Source organism: Columba livia, chromosome 2, assembly GCF_036013475.1.
Source record: "Columba livia isolate bColLiv1 breed racing homer chromosome 2, bColLiv1.pat.W.v2, whole genome shotgun sequence".
NCBI classification, from domain to species: Eukaryota; Metazoa; Chordata; class Aves; order Columbiformes; family Columbidae; genus Columba; species Columba livia.
Window position 1 is genome coordinate 50009946 of NC_088603.1, and position 23592 is coordinate 50033537.

The window sequence follows — 23592 nt, forward strand, 5'->3', positions numbered from 1 at the left end:
ATCCATTCTATGATTCTAACCTACTGCTCACATCAGTATTTGCTATATTTCAACGCTAGCTAAAGTTACTTCAACTGTCCAAAATCTCAGACAGTAAGATTATGCTACTACTCACATGCTCATCAAAATTAAACAGGAAATCATGCAAAATCATGCCAGATACTGCAAGCCATGCAAACACTGCTCCATTTAAAAATTTGGAATAGCCTAAAGAGATGCAAGATCAATGCCTTTTTTATTTTTGTACTTCAATATACAAAGTTTTTTCTTGTTCTGCAGTTGTTCTAGTGTACCAATCTTAAGCTGGAGGCTGTTTTTAAGGAAAAAGTAAATGGTTTAGTCCTGGAAACAGAAGACTTAAGTGGTGTAAATGGTAAATTTTCAAACTTAAGACTAGAAAAAAATTGATGTGATAAATGGTATGAATGTTTCCTGAGAGTCCGAATGAAATCTGGCTAAAAGGAAAGCATTGATATAGTTGTGAATTCAATGGCTGCCTATACAAAGCAGTCAACTTGCCTATGTAAGATAAAGAGGCTGTTTAGAGGTGAATACGATCTTACCTGTGTTAGAAGAACAAACTGAGCAAACTGCCAGGGAAGCATGAAAAAGATATTAGAAACACACAGTGCAATCAAGCTTCCTGTATTAATATTCGGAATCCTTGGGAAAAAGAGACAGAATAGGCATCAGTAAGTAAAATCACACAGGTATTTGAATATTATTGAAAAGTACAACAGAGAATACAATAAAAACAAAGTTACCTTGGAAGTTAGCTAGCAATATTGATCAAGTACAAATAACACTACATAAATTTAATATCTATTTTCCATCAGTTTCCAAAAACAGTAGTTCTGATACTTAGTGTTTAACTATTCAATGAGCCACTCATTATCAAATAACTCTTCTCCTGGCAGCATGGCCAACCTATGTCATTGCAGTGGTCCACTTTCCTCTAACAACTCTACAGTCAGGTCACAACTATTTCCATTTAAGCTGGGATTACAACTATTCTCAGAACAGTCTGCATTTGAAAACGATTTCACTGCGCTCTCTCACATTTCTTCCATATTTACTTTCTGCAACTTTCTGTCAGCAATCTTGAGTCAGGTTTCAAGGCAGGAGACAATGACAAATACATGAAACTCATTTTCAACTGAAAACAGCCCATTCTCCTTGTCCTGCTATACGTGTTACGTATTTAATCCTGTGTTAGCTTTGAGTTCACTTCAGAAACATGTAACGTTTCAAATGTCACTAAATGGCCTCCAACAGATGAAGACACCATCATATTCTGCGGAAAACCCCAAACCCAACAGATTACAGCAGTCTCACCAAAGTCTGTAAAATCTTCTTCTTCTACAAAGCATCAAGATTAATTTCTATTGGAGTCATGCTGAGCATGAGTATAATGTTTTAAGTAATACATTATACAAATGTGATAGAAGTGATAGAAATTATGGAGAATTTAAGTTCTAGTCTCTCTTTCAAAGATAGTTCCTATATTTCAATGGAATCCTCCTATACATAAAACTGAGCTGCTCTTGAAGAGGGAATTATAACTGAGAAATAAAAAGTTAAGATATTTTATTCCCTTTTTGAAACCTCACTCTGAAATGCTTACATTAAATACCTATTTCTAATCAGTAAGCAAGTTCAAGTACTATTTTGTGTACCAAGATCTGAAGAACAGGAGTGAATCTATCTAATCAAGAAGTGTCATAATTATAGGTACAGAATATATGTGCTCTGATAACCCTAACCTAAAGTGTAATTTCCTCACTTTCTGTTTGACCTCACAATTTAGCATTAAACAAACAGGTGTCTTTCTAATATGAAATCTAGCAACGACTCTATGAACTGTTCCTCAAAAGAGTTTTCTAGACAGCATATATCTTTTCGTCACCTAAAAGACACAAATTAGTGACAAGCATAAAATATTTTTGGTTTAATCGTCAATAACCACAAATCAGTATGACTTAATAAAGGAAAATCTGGGGTTACAAGTACAAAGTTCAGCTAAATCATAAATACACTGCAAATCTGATGCAATAGAGCTGATGGAAAATCCCTCAAGTATTAACAATCATGCTTATTTTTCAAAATGGAGGCAACACAGTGACTCATGTTGCAAGCCAGAAACAAGCACTGAAAAGCATGGCTAATGAACTCAAGAGCATCCCTCCATTAATGTAATTAGATTGCTCTAAATCATTGAACTAGTTAATTAGACTAGTTAATTAGTTATAGAAAACTGCAAGAACATAGTAGCTTATGGGTGCCTATAGCATCCTCTGTTGCATAGCACAGGCTTATTCTAAGTGCAACCAACATACCACTCTCCCAGAGGGACAAAACCAATTGACGGAGTATTAGCTTGTTTCTCATGGGAAGGAAGTGACATCAACCAAAAATTCTGATTTTTAGTTTAGATACTTATTTGCCAACACCGTAATTCTGATATTTAGTTTAATCAAGTCTTCAAGTTGCAAAGTCTTTCCTTTTAATAAGTGAGTAACATGACTGTAGTTGTACTGGTGCAGCGTCTGCAATGTAACAGCCACAGGAAAGTTTCTACGTTAATAATATCATTGCTACAGCATACAGAGGCACTTAGATAAATATTTAAATAAATGCATTTAAATAAATGTCCTGTGACATTCAATTTTCTAAATCACTGTAAAGCACTAAGCATAAATTGAGAGGTACCTGAGAATATAGGTCAAAAGCAACATCTGAAGCACAAGGAATGGGTATGAGAAACTTTCCCGAAGAGGTGGAGTCCACATGACACGAGTGCACTAAAAATAAGAACTGGGTTAGATGATAACATTTGCTGCTACATTTCCATAAAACAGTGCATTTGTATTTTAAGATGAGTGACCATAGATACTTCAAGAAAGCAAGAATCAAGCTACATGAGATTTTACTCACAAATCTAAAAAATGGAAACAGAAAAGAGAAGGAAAAAGGATGCAGCTTCCAGACTTGAGGTCTATGATGCACTGTTCAATTAAAACAGATCACTGCTTTTCCAAAATTAAATGTGACAGCTAGAGAACATCCCAGAAAAAAGCCAGGACAGCAGCTTCTTGTCTCTGCTTCTGCTGAAATTAACAACTCATTCAGGTAACTAAAACCATTCTCAAATCCAGGCAGTGACTTGCCACACTTCAATGGAAAAGTGTGTGAGGCTCTGAGGGATAAACCAACACACTCTTCATTATGCTAGAGTTCTCTATGTTATAAACATTTCACATTTCTAATAGCAACAGCACAGAAAGTACAAAATTTGAAACTGCCATTCAGAACTGGCCAAAATTGAAATTGTGAAATTAAGCTCTGTAAGAGCTTATACTAACCTATGTACTTTGTTCTTTAACCCTAATAAAGCAAATCGTAATACAATGAAGTCAACAGAATAGCTTTTCATTAATTTCTCGAGGTCCATGGCAAATAGCTCAGCTACAACTGTCATCTCCAATGTTTATGTTCAGCTCTTTATAAAGTGCTTGCAGATGGCACTAACTATAAAAAAAAATAATTACAGCTTTACAGGACAACTTTACAGATGGGTTCAGAATAGCTACCAATAGATTTGCACTAAAAAAATAGACATAGATTATTTACAACTACAGGACAAAAATGTAGTTCATCTTAATATGGACCATAATGAACCTATGAAAGTTTATAGGATGTTGATGCCAGGATGTTCCTTCTCCTTCACTTGCTATAATATTAAAACCATTTTTAAAAATATTGTTTTACCAAATAAGTCACTAGAATCAACGTTGTACTTCTTTCTTTTTTCTTGCTATTTCACAAACATTAAAAGAGTAAAATAAATGTGTAGAAATAGTGTAAAATAAATGCAAAATACAGAAGCCTATCACGTTAATCACAGTCTTTGCTGTCTAAAAGCATTCTATAAAAGCAGCACCCTGATTACCATTAAAATAAACTTTTACTAAACATATATACACTTATGTGTTATTTTCAGCTGACTGCACAGATGTGATTAGTTTAAATTATTTTTATTAGCAACAAACATAATCATGATCAGTCTAAAGTAGTGTAGACTTTTTGATTATTTTTTAAGACTACAGCAACATTTGATTTATCAAATCTTTTGATACTGGAAGAGATAAAGAGAGGTAAGAAGTGATGAACCTACACAACCATAAAAAGGACGTATGACCTTAAAAGTGGATTGGCTAATGTAGCCCATGCTCTTTTTTCCATATTTGGAAATGTAATGCTAAACTCAATCATCTGTGGATGATCTACCAAGGCTGTAAACTAACTTTGCTGCAGATATAAATACATCAGATCTGTCTAAGCTTGAAATCATTAAAACACAGTGGCACAAGCACAGCACAAATTAAAACATACTGCCTTAGGGTCACTAGCTCAACGCCAGAAGGCTACCCACTTTTACATGCCATTAGATGGCAGATATCAAGACTTGCGGATCAGGCTTACACATGTAGCTCAGTCCTGTTCTTCCAGGAAAGAAAATTTTTAGCAACTGGTCTAGATCCACTGTATGTGTGTATTCATGACTTTCCAGTAAAATATATAGCAATTTAAAGAAACTTCCTCCATTTCTGAAGCTTGTTCATATGGTACATGTAGCTCAGCTATGTCTGGAATGGGCACAAAGCCAGAATATTTTGATGTTTTGAAACTTGAAGTCACTGTGCTACTAAGATTTTAACCTCAGGACCACTTTACAATATATTTCCTTTCTGATTTTTTTTTTTTTTTTACTTTTTTTTACAGTCCAAGGTGACACACTGGATTGTCCTATACACTTTCAAGTCATAGCCTATTTAGCTTTCAATAATGCCTTATTCCCTTTAAATTCATCCCCTAATAGATAAGGAACATCACTATATTTAACAAAATAAGAATTAGTTTAATCTTGGGAAAAAAAAAAAGGGGGAGGGTAGGGAAGGGAGACCTACCTCTCCATGGTTAAAAAAGAAACACATCACGGTAACAAGGCCTCCTAGACGGCTCCCACTGTGAAGAGAACATGAAAAATAGGTACAACAGAATCTCATAATGGTCAATGTTGCTTAATAAATGTGAGGCAGCACTTATCTACAACTAAGTTTATTTGGGGGGGCCAGGGGTGAATGCTTCCAAGCATCATGGGAAAGCAATCTACAGCGTATATACAATATCAAAATATTAGTCAGTCAGCTAATGTTTATTTCAGAGCAGACCACTCTTCATATATCAGCTCATTTCTGCAGAACACCAATTTTAAAAAAAACAACTTGGAAAAACGATCATTCCACTCCTCACAAACTTTGTTTTAGATCATTACATCTGGTACTTCACCTGCTGTACCCAGAGTTTGATCTTAAAAAGAGCCAAATTTTTTTTTTAAACACCAGGCAATATAAATGGAGTATTTCTTCCACAGGATGTTCAGCAGAAAACTTTAGAATCTGCATGCTCAATCACCCAACAGGGAATTTTGGTCTGAATCTACAACTCTGTTATGGTAATCAAATCAAGCACATCCAAAAAACCCATTTAGAAATGTACTCATGACATAGTCAATGCAAGATACAATTTAATGCTTATGTGAAATACTCTGATTTTAACATGACAAAGTTTTTTAAGCCCTTGAATTAAGGGGTTTTATATGTTCAAAACCAATCAAATTCACCTGTTACATAATAAGCACCAACTTCACCTGTTGAATAATAAGCACACTAAACCCAACAATATTACTTAGATCTATCCCACCTCAAAACAGCAGTAGATAAGGTTCCTCCTTTTTTGATTAGATTTGTAATTAGTCATGTCCTGTGACATAAAGCAAAGAATGTTTTTGCGCACACAAGTGCGCTACTACTATGAATGACAGAATATACCATTTTTGCTACTAACCAAAGGTAACATCCAGCTGTTAAGATTCTTTAAAAAACCCATACAAACCTCAGATTCTTCACCCATCACTAATATACAAGTCAAACAGAATCAGTGAGTTCAGAGTAAAATATCTCACAACTAAAGAGACAAAATGAATGTTAATCTCCAGTAATTGCACTTTCTTGAACATAAAAATCCAACCTTTCATCCTACAAATTCTAAAAGTATCAACACTGAACCACAAAATTATTAAAAGAATGTGCTTAATATTGAAAAATGTTACTTTTAGAAACAAAGTAAACAAAAATTTGCACTAAACCACCCAAAAACAGAAACAAAATTCAAGGTCTATGCTAAAGGTTAGCACTGTGATAAAACCTTGGAGTCCAGAATACAAGATCTTAATTATATTATGAAAGCTTTAGAGCTCTAAAAGGGATCATTACTTTATCACATGAGAAAACATCAGTAAATCTGTACCACAGAATAGGAAAATACACCTTATCAGTATGTTTTCCAGAAAAGGAAGTGAACAGGGTCTATTTCACAGAGGGTTATGTATAGTGTCAGTTCAATTAATTCTCTTCTAGCAGTACCATGCTATCAGGTAGGAGATACAGTAGCTAAGCCTTTCTATGCCAATATAAGAGACTAAGGGTAACTCCTTCCCACTGAAACTCCCATACCATACTACAATTGGCAAAGTACATGCCCTCAAGTTGGAACCTAGTTTGTCCATGTTTAATATAGAACAATTCAAATTTAATAAATAATTTGTAATTTTTAAGGAACTGCAGATAATCTGAACAGTTACACTTTGTCTGGTAGAATCAGCTCTGGAATAATGGAAGAACTAGTCTTTTGCCTCTGAGTACAATAAGCTGAAGCTTAAAAAATGTCATCTAGTGAAATGCTATAATTCATTGTTGATTAACATGCAAGAAACAAAACACTGAGAAAGTAGTGTTAGGAGGAGATATGGGAAATTTACTGGTAGTTCCTCAAGACACAGTATTTGACACTCAGCTCAAGTACTCTTGTCCCTTGACTACAAGGATGGAGAGGTGAGGAAGGCTGCAGGGAGGCAGAATCTTAAAACTGCACAAAGTACTTATCACCCAAATGCCATTCCTGTGTTCATTAAAAAAACAAACAAACAAACAAAAACACAACAACAACAAAAAAGCACAACTAAAAAGACTGCATGAGTTCCCTCCATATTGCTGAAGTTATCTTAAAAGAGAATGCCCCAGAGCTTGACACTAACGTGCATCCTACAATAAGATTCCCAAGTGCCTTTGCATAATCAGGGGCCATAAAAAGAGGGCTAGGGCAGGGAAATACTAAGTCTAGTATTTTTCTAACCTTGTGGGGAAATTGGTTAAGGAAGCTAAACAGCAAAAGCTAGTCCTACAAAAGCAACTAGGTTTCTGCTAGTTTAACTCTTTGGACAAGCTCATGAAGTACTGTGAGCACAGATATGAGAACACATGCTAGCTTAGAAAATAATAAGAAAGTGGTCTTCCACTATCCTACCACCTTCCATCACCACTTAAAGTTGCAAAGAGACAAAAAGGAAATAAAGGCTGAAAAAAAAAGATGACACATTATTTGAACATATAGATAGGCAATAAAAACCCTAGAAAAAAATAGGTAAGCTGGAGATTACTACTGCCAATATACTCAAGAATGAAAAGAAAGAAAATAATAGAGGATGGTTTGCCACCATCATATGAGCCAGGCTATGAAAAAGCCTTTCAAAATGCATAGCAGAAAAAAATCAGCTTTATGAAGGAGAATTACTCCAGTCCATAACATTATGTACTTCAGTGTAGTAGAATTGCATTGCTCCAGATTAATTTCTTTTATTTTTCACACGTTATGGAAAAGCCTAAATATCCTGGCTTGCTTTGACTAAGAGGAACCTTGGAACAGCCATAATGGACAAGTAGTCATCTAGATCTGGTATCCAACTATGAATATTCTTCAGACTAAATAAATAAATAAGATTTAAAAAATCCTACTTCGCAGTCACTTTTTATTTTTAATAATCCCAGATAGCTAGTGGCTTACACCTTGAAATAACTGCACTTACATTTTAAACATCTTGGCTACCTACATTGCATATCATTTCTATTAAAAACTGAATCACTATCAACACTTGGTAGTTATTTACATTCAACACAGCTCAAATCTAAGAAAAACACTGAGAGACTAAGAACTTACTGGTTTTTCAATAACATTAAAAAAATAAAATTTGGTTTTCCATACATCTCCTTTAAGAGAAAAACAAGTTAACCATAAGAATATTCAAAGTTTATCTACTTCCTCAAAACACTTATGTTAATGAATACAAATGTATGTGCTTTACTCCCAAACACCCAATAGCTGCACTAGGCAACTTCCTCTTTTCACTGTCAGCTTCTGCCCTGCACAATTCTTTACTTGAACTATCAGTACATGCCTCAGAGAGCAGGAAAAAAAAAAAAAAACACAAGACCATTAAGCCACTGAACAAGAGGGGAAAACAATCACATCCCTCAGAGGGAAATGTAGCAGCCTTTTGCTTTTTTGCAAAACTGACAAATGAAGATAGAGGTAAATAGAAAAACATTTCCACTTCTGTTTTTCTGCTGAATGCGGAGTCTATTTTTGTATGCAAATGTATTACCATTCCTGAAATTTAAGGACAGATACTGAAAACAGAAATTCATAGGAAAAGTGAATTGTATACATACCTCCAAAAGAATGCATTATCTTAAAAAATACTTTGCCTTGTCAACTAAGTTAAAAGTGAAAGACATGCAATATGACTCGAAGCAAAGCACTGGGAAAAGTCCACTCTTGGTTAAAAGTATACTGTAATTCAAACTTTGTTTAAAAATTAGAGACAACGATAATTTTAAGAGCAGAAACCTGAGAAGAGCCATTTAAAACCTGTAGAGCATTTAGTTTTATCCTCAACCCAGCTGTATCAGTGAGATACCATCTCACTGACATTTTCCACAACTTTTTCTGCCTTCATCGTTTATCTTAAGCAAAAAGTTTATCTGTTCAAGTAATTTTTACTGACAACGTATATGTAATAAAAAGCACTACAACTATATAAACGAACAATATCCCATAATGTATTTTAGCATTAAATTTTTCAAATGTCATATAAAAACTGACAGCTAGCATCAACTAAATAGCTCAATCTCAACTGCCTTACCTGAGGTATGTACCATATATGAAGAACAGTGACATCATTAATCCGTTCAAAAGAAAAATCACAGCAACATAAAAGGAAGCAGGGTCTCCCAACCCTAACAAACAAACAGTTAACATGTTGTCAAACATAGCAGAAAGATAATATTGTTTATAAACTACCGTACAATCAGCATACTACCTTAATATATCTACAGAAAGAGACAACAAAGTCAATGTCAGCAAGATTATTGTGGAGATTTGATCAGTAGACTAAATTTCTGACCAAAGAAAAAGAAAAAGAGAGAGGAGGGGTGCACACAGCATTGGGGCAGTTAGCAACTGAACAGTGAATAGGGAAGCATTAACTGTAAAGAAAAAAACTGCAATGTATAGAAGGCATAATCCTCACTAAGAACATTCTCTACAGACTACATTTTGACTTCACAGAGCTTTTTAGAGCAGGTTTGTACTCCCTATACTCTCTCTTCCCATCACTTGCAGGAGTAAATCCATCTTTAAACATATCACACACAATGTTCTTTGCTTTTTTTGTTTCATTAGAAGCCAAGAGATTTTCCAATTATGCAAGTCTTTCAATTTATTAATTCACAAACACTTCTGCACTCACAATTCTGTTGTTATTCTCTTTCCCATTATTTCTTTAAAGCCTCCTGGCTCTAATCATTTCAGCAGCACAGCATAAAAAGCCTTATTCATTATAGAGAAGGTAGCAAAAGTTCATAGTTTCATATGCAGAAATGACTATTCACCATTGCTGAAAATACAGCAAGGCAGTTCTCTAAAGTAAGCTGATGCTATGCTCACCAGACATGGCAGTCTCAATAGTTGGTGTTTTGTTGGTTTGGTTTTTACAAAAAAATGAATGAAAAGTTATACATTTATTCACTGTTTATTGCTTCTGACAAAGTTAGAGAAAGTGAGTCATTTAAGCTCTGAAGAAAGTTCTTATATCCTTTGTGCAAAGGCAAAATACTAATTTGTCACAACACAGAAATTTTAAATGAGAAAATGAAACAACTTCAGTATCTACCATCTATCATTCAGCTATAACCAACTGCAGAACATCTCAAAAGCACTTCTTGACAAGGTACTTTTATCACATAATATGTACCTGACAAGCTAATACTTCAAATGTGGAAAAAAGTGTCAGTGTCCAAGCTTTGGTGTCAAAATCAAAGTATGATTGACATTCTTATGCTCAATAGTAGTTCACAAGAGGAAGAGGATTCTTCCCAGCAGAATCACTACAAAAGATTTCTCCAAAAGGGAGCCTTGTGGTTACCTTTTTCCCCTTCCTCCCCACTCCTCAGTTTGTAGTTAGGGGAAGAAACAGAGAAGGTAAGGTTTTGAAATGTGGGAACTTGCTATGTGTTGGGGATACTACAGAAGCTACAGTTACATCTGGGAAATCTTAATTCTTTATAACAGTCCAACATTCTGAAGGCCCAGACTACAGCTGTGAAGTTTTGAAGTGTAGGAATTCAGCCTCAGTAGGAGAAGCTACCTGTTACACAAAGCTCACATTCTCACCCCTGGTGTTCTTAAAGGTATCTTATTTTCACGCTTCTCACTCATGTGAACCTGCCAAAAAGACAGGCTTAGCCAAATGAAAGCACGTCAGTGATAAAGATACAGGAATATTTATTACTTCTAAAATACAGAAAGCCACAATTATATGCCTCCAGGAAAAAGCTATAATAAAAACACAACTCACCTTCACAGCTTTCAACAGGACTAAGCCCTTTTCCTCTGTTTACAGTCCAACATGTCTTTGTCGGTACACCAAGGAAATCCATAAGGGCAGTATATATGCGGTACCAGCTGGCGAGGACCACCTAGGTGGAAAACAGGATTTGAAGTTTCTGAAAAGGAACTTCAAGATTAGCTCAATGCCCAAGGTAACCTCTCCTGACAACTGGCCCTCATTCAGCATTTTCTTAAACTCGGAATTTATCTCTACTACTTAGCATTTTCGAACATAATTTCCTAAAGGCATCCAACATAGACCAAGTGATCATTAATAGACTAAAATTACACCTGCTTTAGAACAAATAATTTCATCCAAACTGAAATATTTGAAAAATTATATTTCAATATTGTCTGAAAGATTCCCCATTTAACTATTTTTATCAGATATTAAAATCCCAGATTTTGTTGACAGAGGACATTTAGCCGAATCAAATCCAGTAAAACCAATTAATTTTTTTCTACCTGGCAAGAATATTAATAGACCAAATCTTCAGGGATTTTACTCAGATAAACTTGGACAGGTTAAATTTAAGCATGCATTATAAAAAGTTTCCAGATGCAACGTAAGACAGTGTTTCTGTTTTCCATGCAAAGGTCATGATGTTCTTATAACAACCACCACATTAAATCTCAACACCTGACACAGAAAACATCAGTATTTTACACACAGAAAAATTATGACTCATCTCACAGCAAAGTCATCAGTTAGCATTACTGAGCTATTCTGTCAGGATTTAACTGACTTTATGGAGTTCATAAATGAGTAACGTGGCCATTTCAGTTGAGCTGCTTTGAAAGTTATAACCCAGGGGTCCCCGGACTGAAAATATGTTTCACCATTGCACTACTAGCTATTTTAGCCCTGTATAACAAAAAACATTCCCTCTTTTCTTTCCCCATACAATTAATAAAACTCGTTATGCTGCACATGCAGGTGAATTGTTCTACTTTTCTTAATGGGTTCAACATCCTGTCTAGTAATTGGATTTCAAGGCTATTTTTGATGCAATTAATTTTGAAACCCACTAAATTAAAAAAAAAAAAAAATTAAAATTCAGCTTTAGTGTTACTATTGGGCTGAAAGAGCTGGAGGTACCCTAAAATATCAAACAGGAAACTAAACACTTTCCAAAAATATATGAGTATCAGAAGGAAAAGTTTCACTGCCAACAAATAAATCCACAGGCATCTTTCTACAACCCAGCCCCATTTTAGTCATAAGTAAAATTAGCTAGATTTGGAGCATGTATTTCAAATGTTAAGTTGGACCTATTAACAATTTTACAAACAGTTATATGGAAACAAGAATACACAGGAAATAAACTTTAAACAAACAAACAAAACAAGCCAAAACCAAAGAAAACCCCACAAACTAACAAAACACCCCACAAATATTTACAGGAGGGCCAGATATCAAGCAGTAAGTGAATGAAAGGAGCAAAAGAGACTAATTGTCAGCCACAGAAAAGATAAATGAATTCATACCTTATCACCAAGTTCCACGAGCCAGTAAGATCTTAGAAAACTGAATGAACAGACAAGCACTCAAACTTTCCACAGTAATCTGCCTAACACTCTTACAGAGTATCAGCCACTATATCTGATTGCTCTTGTTTTGATTTCATCATCCAATTTTCTTAGTCGTCTTTCACAGCGATACTGATGATTTTCTGAGAGCAAGTTCATTTGACCAGTTACCTTTGATTTTTGCAAATCAACAGCTGAAGTCAATAAATCTTTCTCATCCTAAGAAAATAACTCTATAGTATTCAAACACGGCACACATTCCTAATGATGCATTTCTAGAACTGAACTGCAATCTCTTTAGAATTAAAAACCAACCAAAAACCAAACACATACAAAAAAACACACACAAAAACACAAACAAAAAAAACACAAAATCAAAAAATAACCAACACTAAAACCACAAAAAAAACCCACCAACCTCAAACAAACCCCAAACCAGCAAGAGGCTACCAAAAAGCACTCATCTATCGCATCTAGTTCTTACAGAGTAAGGAATTAAGAAGCAAATGAAACCACCATTTGCAAGTTTTAGAAACACGTGCACGCCAAGAACTCTTACACATACAGTTCCTGAAAGCAGCTCTGCTCTGGCAGAGCAGGAGATTAAATATAAATGCTGGTACCCAATTATTAGAACCATCATTAGTCCTTTGTTCTCCAAAAAATAAGTTGTTGCCGACACATGGATTTACAGAAATGTACATTAACCAAAGGAGTTTTTCCTTTGCAAAATATTTGAAACACACTAGCAAAACCATGAGAGAAAGAAGAACAAACATTTCTGTACTTAAAGACATGTTCTTTTTAGTGACAAAAAAGGAGAATAGGAACATAATCTAACCAGGTAACAAGTCTAACATCAAGTACATAGAAAACAACCGTAACCAGTCTTCTACTGAGGAACTTCTTCTGCAACATGCAAGTAAACTATTGCCATTCATGGATTTCAGGGCCACAGTGAACTGTGATGTGACAGTTCATTGTCCTACCCAAAATGCAAGCCAAAATAACCTCTCAGGACCTGTATCACCGCAATCATTATTGTCACATTCTACTGATACTTCATATGTCATATTTCCTGAAATATACAATGTCAGCAACTTTCAGTTCCTTTCAGTGAAAAGAACAAAAGAAGACAAGAAGGAAGCACAAAATTCAATTACAACTTTAGAGCATGAAATACTAAGATCTAGAAGTATTCACATTTGATTGGACATACTTGAAGCCTGAGAACTGATCACAATCTATGAAGTAACTTTCTTGTTTCAAATCTGGAACTAAAATACAGTATTTAAGCAACACTTTGTTGGTCATTATGCCTTCATAAGTACATTTTCCAGAGTAACATTTCTTACAAATTTGTAGTCAAATCTGAAGAAATCAAAGATTTATCAGAAGGTATTATTTTTAAAACACATCTCACCTCTGGGTAAAGATTGAACCTTTTTAAGGTGTTAATCACTAAGGGATATTCAGTTAGTCTGTCATTCATAATTGCCCACACTCCATTCCAAAACGATGGTGCCTCAATAATGGTCTTGAAGTAGGAATAATAAAGACCCTATAGGAGAGCAGAATCATTGTGATTAAAGAGGTCACTTCGGCTTCATGAACTGCCATATACAAGCTTAATTTTCAAATCAAATTTTGACAAAATTATTCAAGATGACTATACAGTTTTTCAAATCCCTTCGATTAGTTCCACTGAAACAAGCAATGTGGGTTTCCTTCCACCTTGTTGCATAGGCACATTTGGAAATCTCTCATTTGGGCTGGTTATACACTAGCATGGTAGTTCACAATTCTCAAAAGAAAATCAGCCAAAAGGTGCATGTGTACGCAAACATTAATTAATACAGAAATTAAAAAAAAAAAAGAAAAAAAAAAGGCTACATAACAGGACTCTAATTGAAAGTATGCTACAAGGTACCTGTAGTTTTGTATTTTAGTTCCTCTAGAATCATATTTTTAAGTTACATTTTAAGTGAACTGTGAAAGGATACATTCATAATGATCAGCTGCAAGACACACAAATGCTCTGCATGTAAAAGTGTAATGTATGTTAGCTGCAATAGATCAATATATTTACTTATCCAGATGATATTAAGGAATTTTGGAAAGCCCACAATCACAAGATTACAGACAGAAGTTTTCCAATAACTGATTTTTTATTGAAGCACAATCTAACCATTTCAGTGCGAAAAGCCATTTCTCTTTCTAGCGTTGACAGATGAGAAAAATGACGGTCATTTTCAAAAAGAGTTGTTATGTGGCACCTGTTAAAAAACAATAATAATTAAAACTGAATGAAGAGTTTTAGAAACTGCACTAAGTCATACATACCAAGGAACAGCTAGCAAAACATTCAGTGAAATCCCAAAGATTACTTACAAACTGTTATTTTAATTTACTATATAATTATATTGTACCAACATTCTCCTCTATTTTGACTATTTTAAATGGGAAAAAAAAATTAATCCAGAGCACTTATTAAATTCTATTACAGAATTTATTATAATACTCTAATGCATTTTAATTGAGCGCAGAAACACAGAATGATCAAAGGTTAACGCTAATAAAACTATCAACTCTACATATTAGGAATAAAAGTTCAAATATCTGACAAATGAAAAGAAACACAGATTAAAAACTGGTGAAAATAACAGTGCGCACACAAGTAGTGCATGTTTTTTCCACAAAAATCTTCCCTGAGTTGTACTTTAATGCAGTTATCTGCCATTATATATAGATACGCTTACCATCAAAAGTACATTTAAATATAAATGGGAAACGGAAGGCAGGAAAAACGCAAATAATTTTGGAGGCAAAACTTGCAATTTCCAAGAGGAGCTTCATCTCGAGAAATGATGGAAAAAGAGAGAAACAGAGCAGTGCACATGACTCTGCTTTTGAATGGGAATTTGCAAGAAACAAATTACTAAAAATCAATAGTTCTTTTTGAGCTAGGAAACAAAAACAGAGTGGCAGAAGCTGTTACTTTTTATCTCTGCAAAAGCAGCTGGTGAAAATCAGGATAGAAGCCATTCTATTTCAATTCTATTCTACAAAAGGGAAGGGTGAGGATTAGGATGGAACCTGAATCACAAGGATTACATTGACAAAAAGTAGTTGAAAGGCCATTGCTGTGTACAGAAAGAAACCATTGGCCAGACTCCTCTAAAGAGGTTAGAGAGAATGTGATGCAAAACTAAGAAATTAAAGTAGAATCTAAATAAGAATAATACAGGAGAAAGTTGAAAGGATTTACCTGGACTTTCAAAACTCACTGAGCGTAATATGGTCTGTTAGTGGAAATATACCTGAATTTGTATAGCTAAGCAACAATTTTGCACCTGGAAAACAGGCTTCACTCTTCGCTGAACAGGCTTAAGAAACCTTTCATGTCAGCTTCACAAGAACAGAATTATTCATGTTAGAGACAAACATTTGGTTTTCAGAGGGAAAATCTAAATGTAAATTATATCAATAGTTTGTCTAAATATATCAAAATGATATTTTTGTTATTTTAAAATAATGATGTTACTCTCAAACAATAAATTTAACCTTACCAATGTAGGACTCCTGCCAAAGCGGCTGTAAAGGAAACAAAAGGTATCAAGTTACTAAAATATTTAAATCATGGAACATGGAATCATTTTCTTTAATGTAATTACAGTATTACTTCAGAGATGCATAGAAGGTACTCAGCCTCCAGAGGAACAGAAGAATAGGAACATCTGAATTAACTTTTATGGCCAGCTCTGTGAAAATCTGAAGTTATCCTGATTATGCATTCAGCAATAGCCAATGTTCCCACCTACATCTTGCATCATTCAAGTTGATCCATCAGAATCTGACGTACCCGTTTCAGCTACCAATAACAAAACTAAATTATAATAATTTTTTATAGTCAGCATAAATATTTTTAACATTTTTAATATAACTACTGTGACTCTTCACTCAACTCCTGCTCAGATTTTGGCTAACACACAACTCATGCTGAGGCCTGATGTCTGCTAGGACCAGTGATGTTAGGTCAAAGCAAGAGCAACACACAAGCAGGACCCGGTGGCCAGAAATGGCTGAAGGTCATAATGCAGCTGTTATCACCTGCAGCTTGCTGTCTCCTGCAGCCATAATCCTCACATTGATTGTCTGGCAGTTTCTTCAGTCTGCTAACTCATGGAAATGGTGTAGACTCAACTTCCAAGCTGGAAGGTATAAATACATCTGCTTACTCAAAGATTTTGAAGCAGATCCAGCAACAGCTGGACTGCTGCGGCTTTTGTGCTTCCTGGTGTGATATAAGGGACACCTGCACCATGATGGAAGAGGAAGGATGAGCACCCCCATCAGCTAGGTAACTATTTTGCTCATAAGTGCAGAAGTTAGGAGTTCTAAGTTGTGAAATAGAGAACTTGTGAGTTAGAAACGTCAAGCATTAAGTGATGAATTAGTGAATTGCTGTGTTAGACTAGTCTGTACAAAGTGGACTGAGCCCTTGTTTGTAATGTTTGTTTGTTTTCTTTCCAAATGAGCTCATAAGATAAAGTTTCATTTACAGAGTATATTGTCGTGTAAATTTCAGAGATGCAAACAGGCCATGACAACCAATACAAACCTAAATGAGACTATAATTGCTAAAAAAGGTAGACTCTTTACATAATAACTGTCCATTTGGAGACTATCTGCACTGTTGTTGGGCAGGTGCAAAACCAGGGAGGTAATCTGAAGGACAACGAAAAAAGACAAATGATGGGTAAAACTGTCTAGCTGTCTAACTTCTTAAGCATGACAAGATCCACAGAGAGCAGAAGCCACATCATTTTGCTTGGGCAGCACTCACGACATATCCAGAGATCACCATGGAAGCAAACCCAGCATGAGTAAGGGATAAAGGATAGGTATTTAAAGGGACCATGGTGCTGCTTCTAGATCAAAGGTCTCTTGATTGCCCTCTAGGCACACAGTGGCTCTCTGCCATACAAAGGTCAGGTAGAGTGGTTGCCTTCAATCCAATATAATCTTTACGGTTAATGAAAAGCACTTTTATCCCCATAGGCCATATGGAGCAAAGAGGGGAGGAAAACCACCCTCCCAGCCTCCACCCAGCTCTGGCCAGCAAGGTGCTGAGCCCCGTGTCCCTCTCCAGGGTGCTGATCTGCACACACCTACACCAGCTCACAGCCCTTGCTGCTGCTGCCACACGGAATGAGGCAAATTGCTTGCACATAGGTAAAACATACATTAAACGTCTGAGCATTAATGCAGAATAGAGTTGGAGAGTTAGTGAATGTACATGTGTTCAGACTGCATGTTACACGCATGTGGTGGCCTGTTTCTGGAAAGCGGCAGGGCCAAGATAAAGAAAAACATCTTTGCAAAACCACTGAATTTATGTAGAAAGAGAAAAGGACTGAACATACATTCCATGCCCTAGTATGTACTCCCAAACCACCTGTTCCTACAACACAGAGCCTGCAAGTGCTGCTGCTAGCAATACTTGTTATCATTGTCACCAACAACAACTTCATGTAGTAGTTGAGGCTGTAGAATACCACACTGAAACTTCCTTAAGAGTTTTTCAGCTCCACTGCAGTCACTGAAGCAGTTTTCTCAAGGAGAATCCTCTATTACACAATGAATACCACAAGCTTTCATCTAAAACTTTACATTTTCACATATCCTTTCTAGGGAAAAAAGGAAAAAAAAAAAAATCACCAAAGGATTGCTCAGTATAGTTCACATTAAGTGGAATTTAATGTCTTAGGAAAGTTCCAGGAACTACAGGGTTGTTTTGTTTTTATACTAAGACAACTTACATTAGCTCTCATGAAGAGCTGCAAATTCCTTTTTCAGAAAAGCAGATATGGATATGATATGGAATCCAATGTAAGCACATTAGCTATAGCAGCAACACAGCAAACCACATTCCATAAACAAACACATTTTGCAGTAACTGCATGGAAAGAAACAGAGCAGACCATACCTTTCTTAATTATTACTTATTGAGTCTCATGTTTGCACAAGGCATTATTTCATCTCTCAGCAGTGTCTCTAAGATTCCCAATAAAATTAGATGCTGAAATACAATTACACATACCCCAACTATACTTGTTAGGTAAATACAGTGAAGTCAAAATAAATGCATAATAGCTACCAGTACTGTTCATGATCTCAAATTAATGTCATTCCAAATAAGACAAATACATAGTATTTTATTGTTACAAATAAATTATCTTTTAAAATGGAGATTGCATTTCAGATTCAAACATACCACTTATTTCATAGAGAAAACAATATATTCAAAACTGATACTTCCCTTCAGACGACATTTTATTTAAAGTCGCTGCATTAAGTGTAAATACATTCACAGTTATCTTGAAGAATTTAATGTACATTTTTATACAAATTCACAATATCAGTTTAAGTCTAAAACAAACATCTTTTATAATCATACAGCAATTCATATATTTACTCACATTTGAAGAGACAATGCACTTAATTCACAGACTTACACTATGAGTCCAGATCGACATTTTTCAACAGACTGCATCCAGACTTACATTAAGCTAGTTTCTGATGGAAAACGTGCAGAGCAGATCTCCCAAATTACCATCCTTTGATCCCATTAATGTCCTTACTGGGGAGGGAATGAGGGAGAGGACAGGAGAGGAATACTCGAGTCCTGATGCTACAAAGACTCACACAGCTACTATGTACTTGAACTTGCAGATGCCATTTTCTTACCCAAACTAAAAAGCCCTAAAAGCAAAGCATATGATCAGATTTTTGCAGACTAGGGCTATTATGTAAAATCTGATAGTTTACTCTTCAGATTTCCTATTTTTGCCTGTGCTCTGTCCTAAGAAAAGCAATGTGAATGGCATATAAAAAGCATTCTAATGATGGAAAATAAATACTGAAGAATAAAGCCATAACACACAGAATTCGTTTACTGAGAAAACAACACACACTGAGATCCAGAATGTGAAACTGACTAGAAACTGATTAATAACTCTGCAAGTCTCCCCAAAGTGACTAGGTTGGCATACAGCAGAATTGGAAACAATGAGGAACGTGCAAGCATTGACCACTTCTGCAGCTTAATCAAGATGTTTCATTGTGGAATTCTGTGCAAACCAGAAAGGATGTCTTCAAGAATAAGGCCCCAATTCAATGGTCATTTTAAAAAAATAAAAATAAAAGAATAACACAAAACATAATAGGGCAAATTGTTGTATAAGAATGTCCTTGAAAATCTGACAACTTTAGTGTTACATGTAAATTGGAGAACATTCTTAAGAGAAAAAAATCCACACCCTATAACAAAACTAGCTCCGAATGTGGGAGCTAACCTCCATTTTTAAAATTTGAACCTTAAAGCTTAAGCAGAAAAACAACAAAAATTCAAATACCACCAAAACTAACAAAACCCACTAATTCATATTTAATGTATGTACATTCTCTGCTACTGCAAATTCTGTATGCTGCTACATACTTCACTGTTAAAGATTTACTCCTATTAAAAATACAAACAGCTCCCTGAAGTTGGTTATCTGAGTTTCACAGCGAAAATCAAACTCCAGAAATTATAAAGCTCTCTACCTAATCTGCTCTCAAATCTCAAATGAAAGCATTTTTCAATTTTGATCATCAGTTTACATTTCTATGTCAATTAAGTAACTAGTAGTCTCAGAAATGCTGAACAAACAGAGGTAAGCAAAGCAATTCAGGAACAGTTTATTCATCAACTAGTTTGTAAGCTAAGGGTTGTTTCCCTGCTACTATTTTGCAATGCAATTCATCAAATTGAAGAAACTCCCTCTGGCAACAAGGACTACTGGTGGTGTGACTAAAAGGGCTGGCATCTTCGGAGTACCCTGACAGTCTTTCAATATAATACCTTTAACAATTTATCTAATTGTGCGTCTGACAAATATGCTACTATTTAACATTTGTTAACTTTAGGAATGCATTTCCTATTTAATTTTGCAAATACTTTAGGTGGTTTTTCTAAGACTCTGGCCATTATGAATTTTATTATTTACTCCAAAATATTCCCAAAGATATTAACATCTGAATTTACATCCCCCTGCAGTTGTATATACTTCCACCCGTAATCTTTCCAAAACAAGCTCTTTTAATTACATTACTTAATAAGAGTTGCTTTTATTTTCCTCCTAAAAATAAATGACTGGAGAAATTAATAAATATCTGCACAATTATTTTCCTACAAATGTTCTGATGCTGCTACAATAACATGTTTACAAAAGTTACCAGGTAGGAAGTTATTTCCTGTCCCTTTTCAACATAAACTATGCTTTTCTATTTTGCCAAGTTATATTTCCAAACATATTTTTATACAGTTTACAGTTCCAGAGAAAGAAAGATAAAAAGAACAGTATTTTACCCCAACATATTCCTTCTACTTACCAAGAAGGAAAGTGAGCCATATCTTGCTATCAGCTTTTACGATGAAAGCCCTTCTGTCCTCAACAAATACTGTCAACAAAAAATAAGCATTTTAAGCGTCTATTGAGAACAGCCTCTGTAAAAAGAAATCTGCTTGAACTCTGCAGCCTTAGTTTTCTGTAAAAATTTTAACTTCAAAACTGCTGAGAGAAATTGCATACAGCTAGTTGGTAACTACACACAAAAGCATGAAACATCACAAAAAGACTATTAAGGCAACTGCACAAACCACGTTTTTAATTCCTGCAATAACTTTTTGTAAAAGAACTTGTCAAAAGCGGATTTGTTCAGAGACACGTTATTGACAAATTTGCACAAACAGAAAGTCAGACTTTGAAAGAATAAGCAACCCTCCGTCCTCTCAACAAAGTGCTATCAAGCAATAAGCTGGTCACACCAACACCGTAAGCAAAGCGAGTCAACACGGTTAGAGGGACTGTTTTAACAAGTTACACGAACAGCGCATTGTCCCATTGCTCCCCCAAAGGATGCTAGAGTGGTAAAAAAACCCCTTTTCCTCTCCCTCACCTCCAATTCTCGCCCATACCAGTGTGCAGGTCTTTTTTTTTTAACCTCCTCCCGTTGTGACAGGTACGAGCAGAGCAGAAGAGCCACCGGGCGCTGCCCCGGGCAGTGCCACACAATCCTCCCGTGGGCACACGCCGGGAGGCCAGAGAGGGGACAAGGCGCTTCGCTCCGCTCCCTCCCGCCCCCCCAAACGCTTTCCCGGGGAAGGGAGCCCCGGCGCTCCCCTTCCCCAGGCGGCAGCGAAAAGCTACCACCCCGTGTGAGGGGACCTTCCGCGCCGGGCCAGACAACTCCACCGACACCCGGAAAAGGGGAAGGGAGGCGAGACCGAGACTCATCCCACTTCCCCCGGGCGGAAGGGCTGGCCCCCCAGCCGAGCGGGGGCAGAGGGAGCGGGGAGGGGGCAGGATTTGGAGGAGGGGGACGGCTCCCTCCCCTCGCCCCCCCGCCTCACCTCGGAGCCGGTGCCTGCAGACGCCCAGGAGCCTCCAGGGGCCGCGGCCCAGCGTGTCCCGCTCCCCATCAGCCGCGGGCCCCTCCCTGCAGGGTCTCTGGAGGTCGCTCCTGGCTCCCCGCCGGCCGCTGCCTCCCTTCCGCATGGCGCGGGCCCCGCCGGGGACCTGCCCGCCGGGGGTGTGCGGAGGGCGCACGCTGACGCTCCCGGGGCTGGCGCCCGGCGACTGGCGCTGCTGTTGCCCGGGCTTGAGCGGCGGCGACTCTTTGTTCCTGCCTCGGGTCAGGACCATCTCCGCATAGTCCCCGCCACCACCGGGGTGCCGCGCCGGAGGGGAGGCGCGGGGGGCGGTGCTCAGCGAGGAGGTTCGCCCACCCCCAGGCAGGGCCCTGAGGCCACGGGGCGGAGACAAAGCCGGCGGGCTCGTCCTAGCGGGGCGAAGGGGCGGCCGATCACCACTCCGCTGGGCTGCGCCGCCACTGCCGCCAGCGCCCGCTCCGCCCGGTTGGCCACGTGGGGGCGGGGGCGGCGCTCGGCGGCGGGGCGGGTAACGGCTCCCGCGCCCCCGCTCCGCCCCGCTGCTCACGCACGCGCCGCCCCGCAGCCCGGCGGCCGGGAGGAGCCGTTGCTCCCTCCTCCCCCACCGCGCCGCACGTGCTGCCGGCCCCGCGCGCGCGGAGCTCCCGCCGCCCCGCGGCCTTCCGCAGGGGGCGCGCGCTCGGGAGGGAAGCGGGCTGTTCCCGCTCACCTCCCGCCGAGGGGCGGCTGGCGTTCTCCCGCCGGCCCCCGTTGCCTCTGCTTGTGCCCTTCCTGCGGTGTTGCTATCGGTTGCCTTTCCCGTTTGTGAGGAGGGACGGAGAGAGCTGGGTCTGTTCAGTCTGGAGAAGAGAAGGCTGAGAGGGGATCTCATCAATGTTTATAAATGTCTCAAGGGTGGGTGTCAAAAGGATGGGACCAGACTCCTTTCAGTGGTGCCCAGCGATAGGATGAGGGACAACAGGCACAGACTGAAACAGATGAGGTTCCAGCTGAATATGAGGAGAAACTTCTTTACTTTGAGTGTGCCAGAGCACTGGAACAGGCTGCCCAGAGAGGTTGTGGAGTCTCCTCTGGACACATTCCTGTGCGATCTGCTCTGGGTGAACCTGCTTTAGCAGATGGGTTGGACTAGGTCATCTCCAGAGGTCTCTTCCAACCCCAACCACTTTGTGATTCTGTTTCTAAACCGTTTGGCCTTGTAAGGATCATCTTAATTGAATGAAACCATACCCAGAAAGACAGGAGATCTCTCTGGAGTGCTGCCACCTTCAAATCTGCGAATTTTAACTGGCAGAAGGTGTCTGTGGGGACTTCCTGGCCACAAAAAACACCTCTCTCTCCACTTCCTCCTCCTCGTTTTTGGAGTTGAAACATGGGTTTGCCGTATCGTGTGCCAGCAATGCGGCAACACCCGAGTGGCCTCGGCCACAGGCAGGAGAGCTCAGCAGGGCTTCCCGCAGCACCAGGCTCCAGCAAAACACGGGCCGCGAGCAATACGCAGTTCCAGCCAAAACCATCTTTCTGGGTTCAGGGCTTAAAAGGTCTTGTTACACAGAGGCCCTGTGTTATACGGACCCCTGAGGTCTGAAATGTTGTTCCGTGACTTTTCAGAGACCCGAAATATTATTTCGTGACTTTTCTAGAGCAGTGACTTATCTTCAGCACCTCACTGCAGCAATTACTGTAGCTCCTACACTAACAACTGTAATTACTGTTCTTTT

At 38.0% G+C, this 23592-nt stretch overlaps 1 protein-coding gene across 2 annotated transcripts in view; it reads right to left on the bottom strand.

Annotated features, from left to right (window-relative positions):
* Nucleotides 1-22357, bottom strand: part of DPY19L1 (dpy-19 like C-mannosyltransferase 1) — a 47335-nt gene extending 24978 nt beyond the window's left edge. The window contains exons 1-10 of one of the 2 annotated variants that reach the window (XM_065051815.1): nt 21833-22357; nt 20812-20880; nt 15945-15969; nt 14564-14651; nt 13799-13936; nt 10814-10934; nt 9101-9194; nt 4968-5025; nt 2710-2801; nt 564-663 (exon numbers count right to left, since the gene is read on the bottom strand). In XM_065051815.1, coding sequence (XP_064907887.1) covers nt 564-663; nt 2710-2801; nt 4968-5025; nt 9101-9194; nt 10814-10934; nt 13799-13936; nt 14564-14651; nt 15945-15969; nt 20812-20880; nt 21833-22124 — 1077 coding nt within the window. In that variant the 5' untranslated portion in view covers nt 22125-22357. Of the gene's footprint in view, nt 1-563; nt 664-2709; nt 2802-4967; nt 5026-9100; nt 9195-10813; nt 10935-13798; nt 13937-14563; nt 14652-15944; nt 15970-20811; nt 20881-21378; nt 21755-21832 lie in introns of those variants that run through there. The other variant, XM_065051816.1, reaches the window with a different exon arrangement.
* Between the last annotated feature and the right edge of the window lie 1235 nt (nt 22358-23592).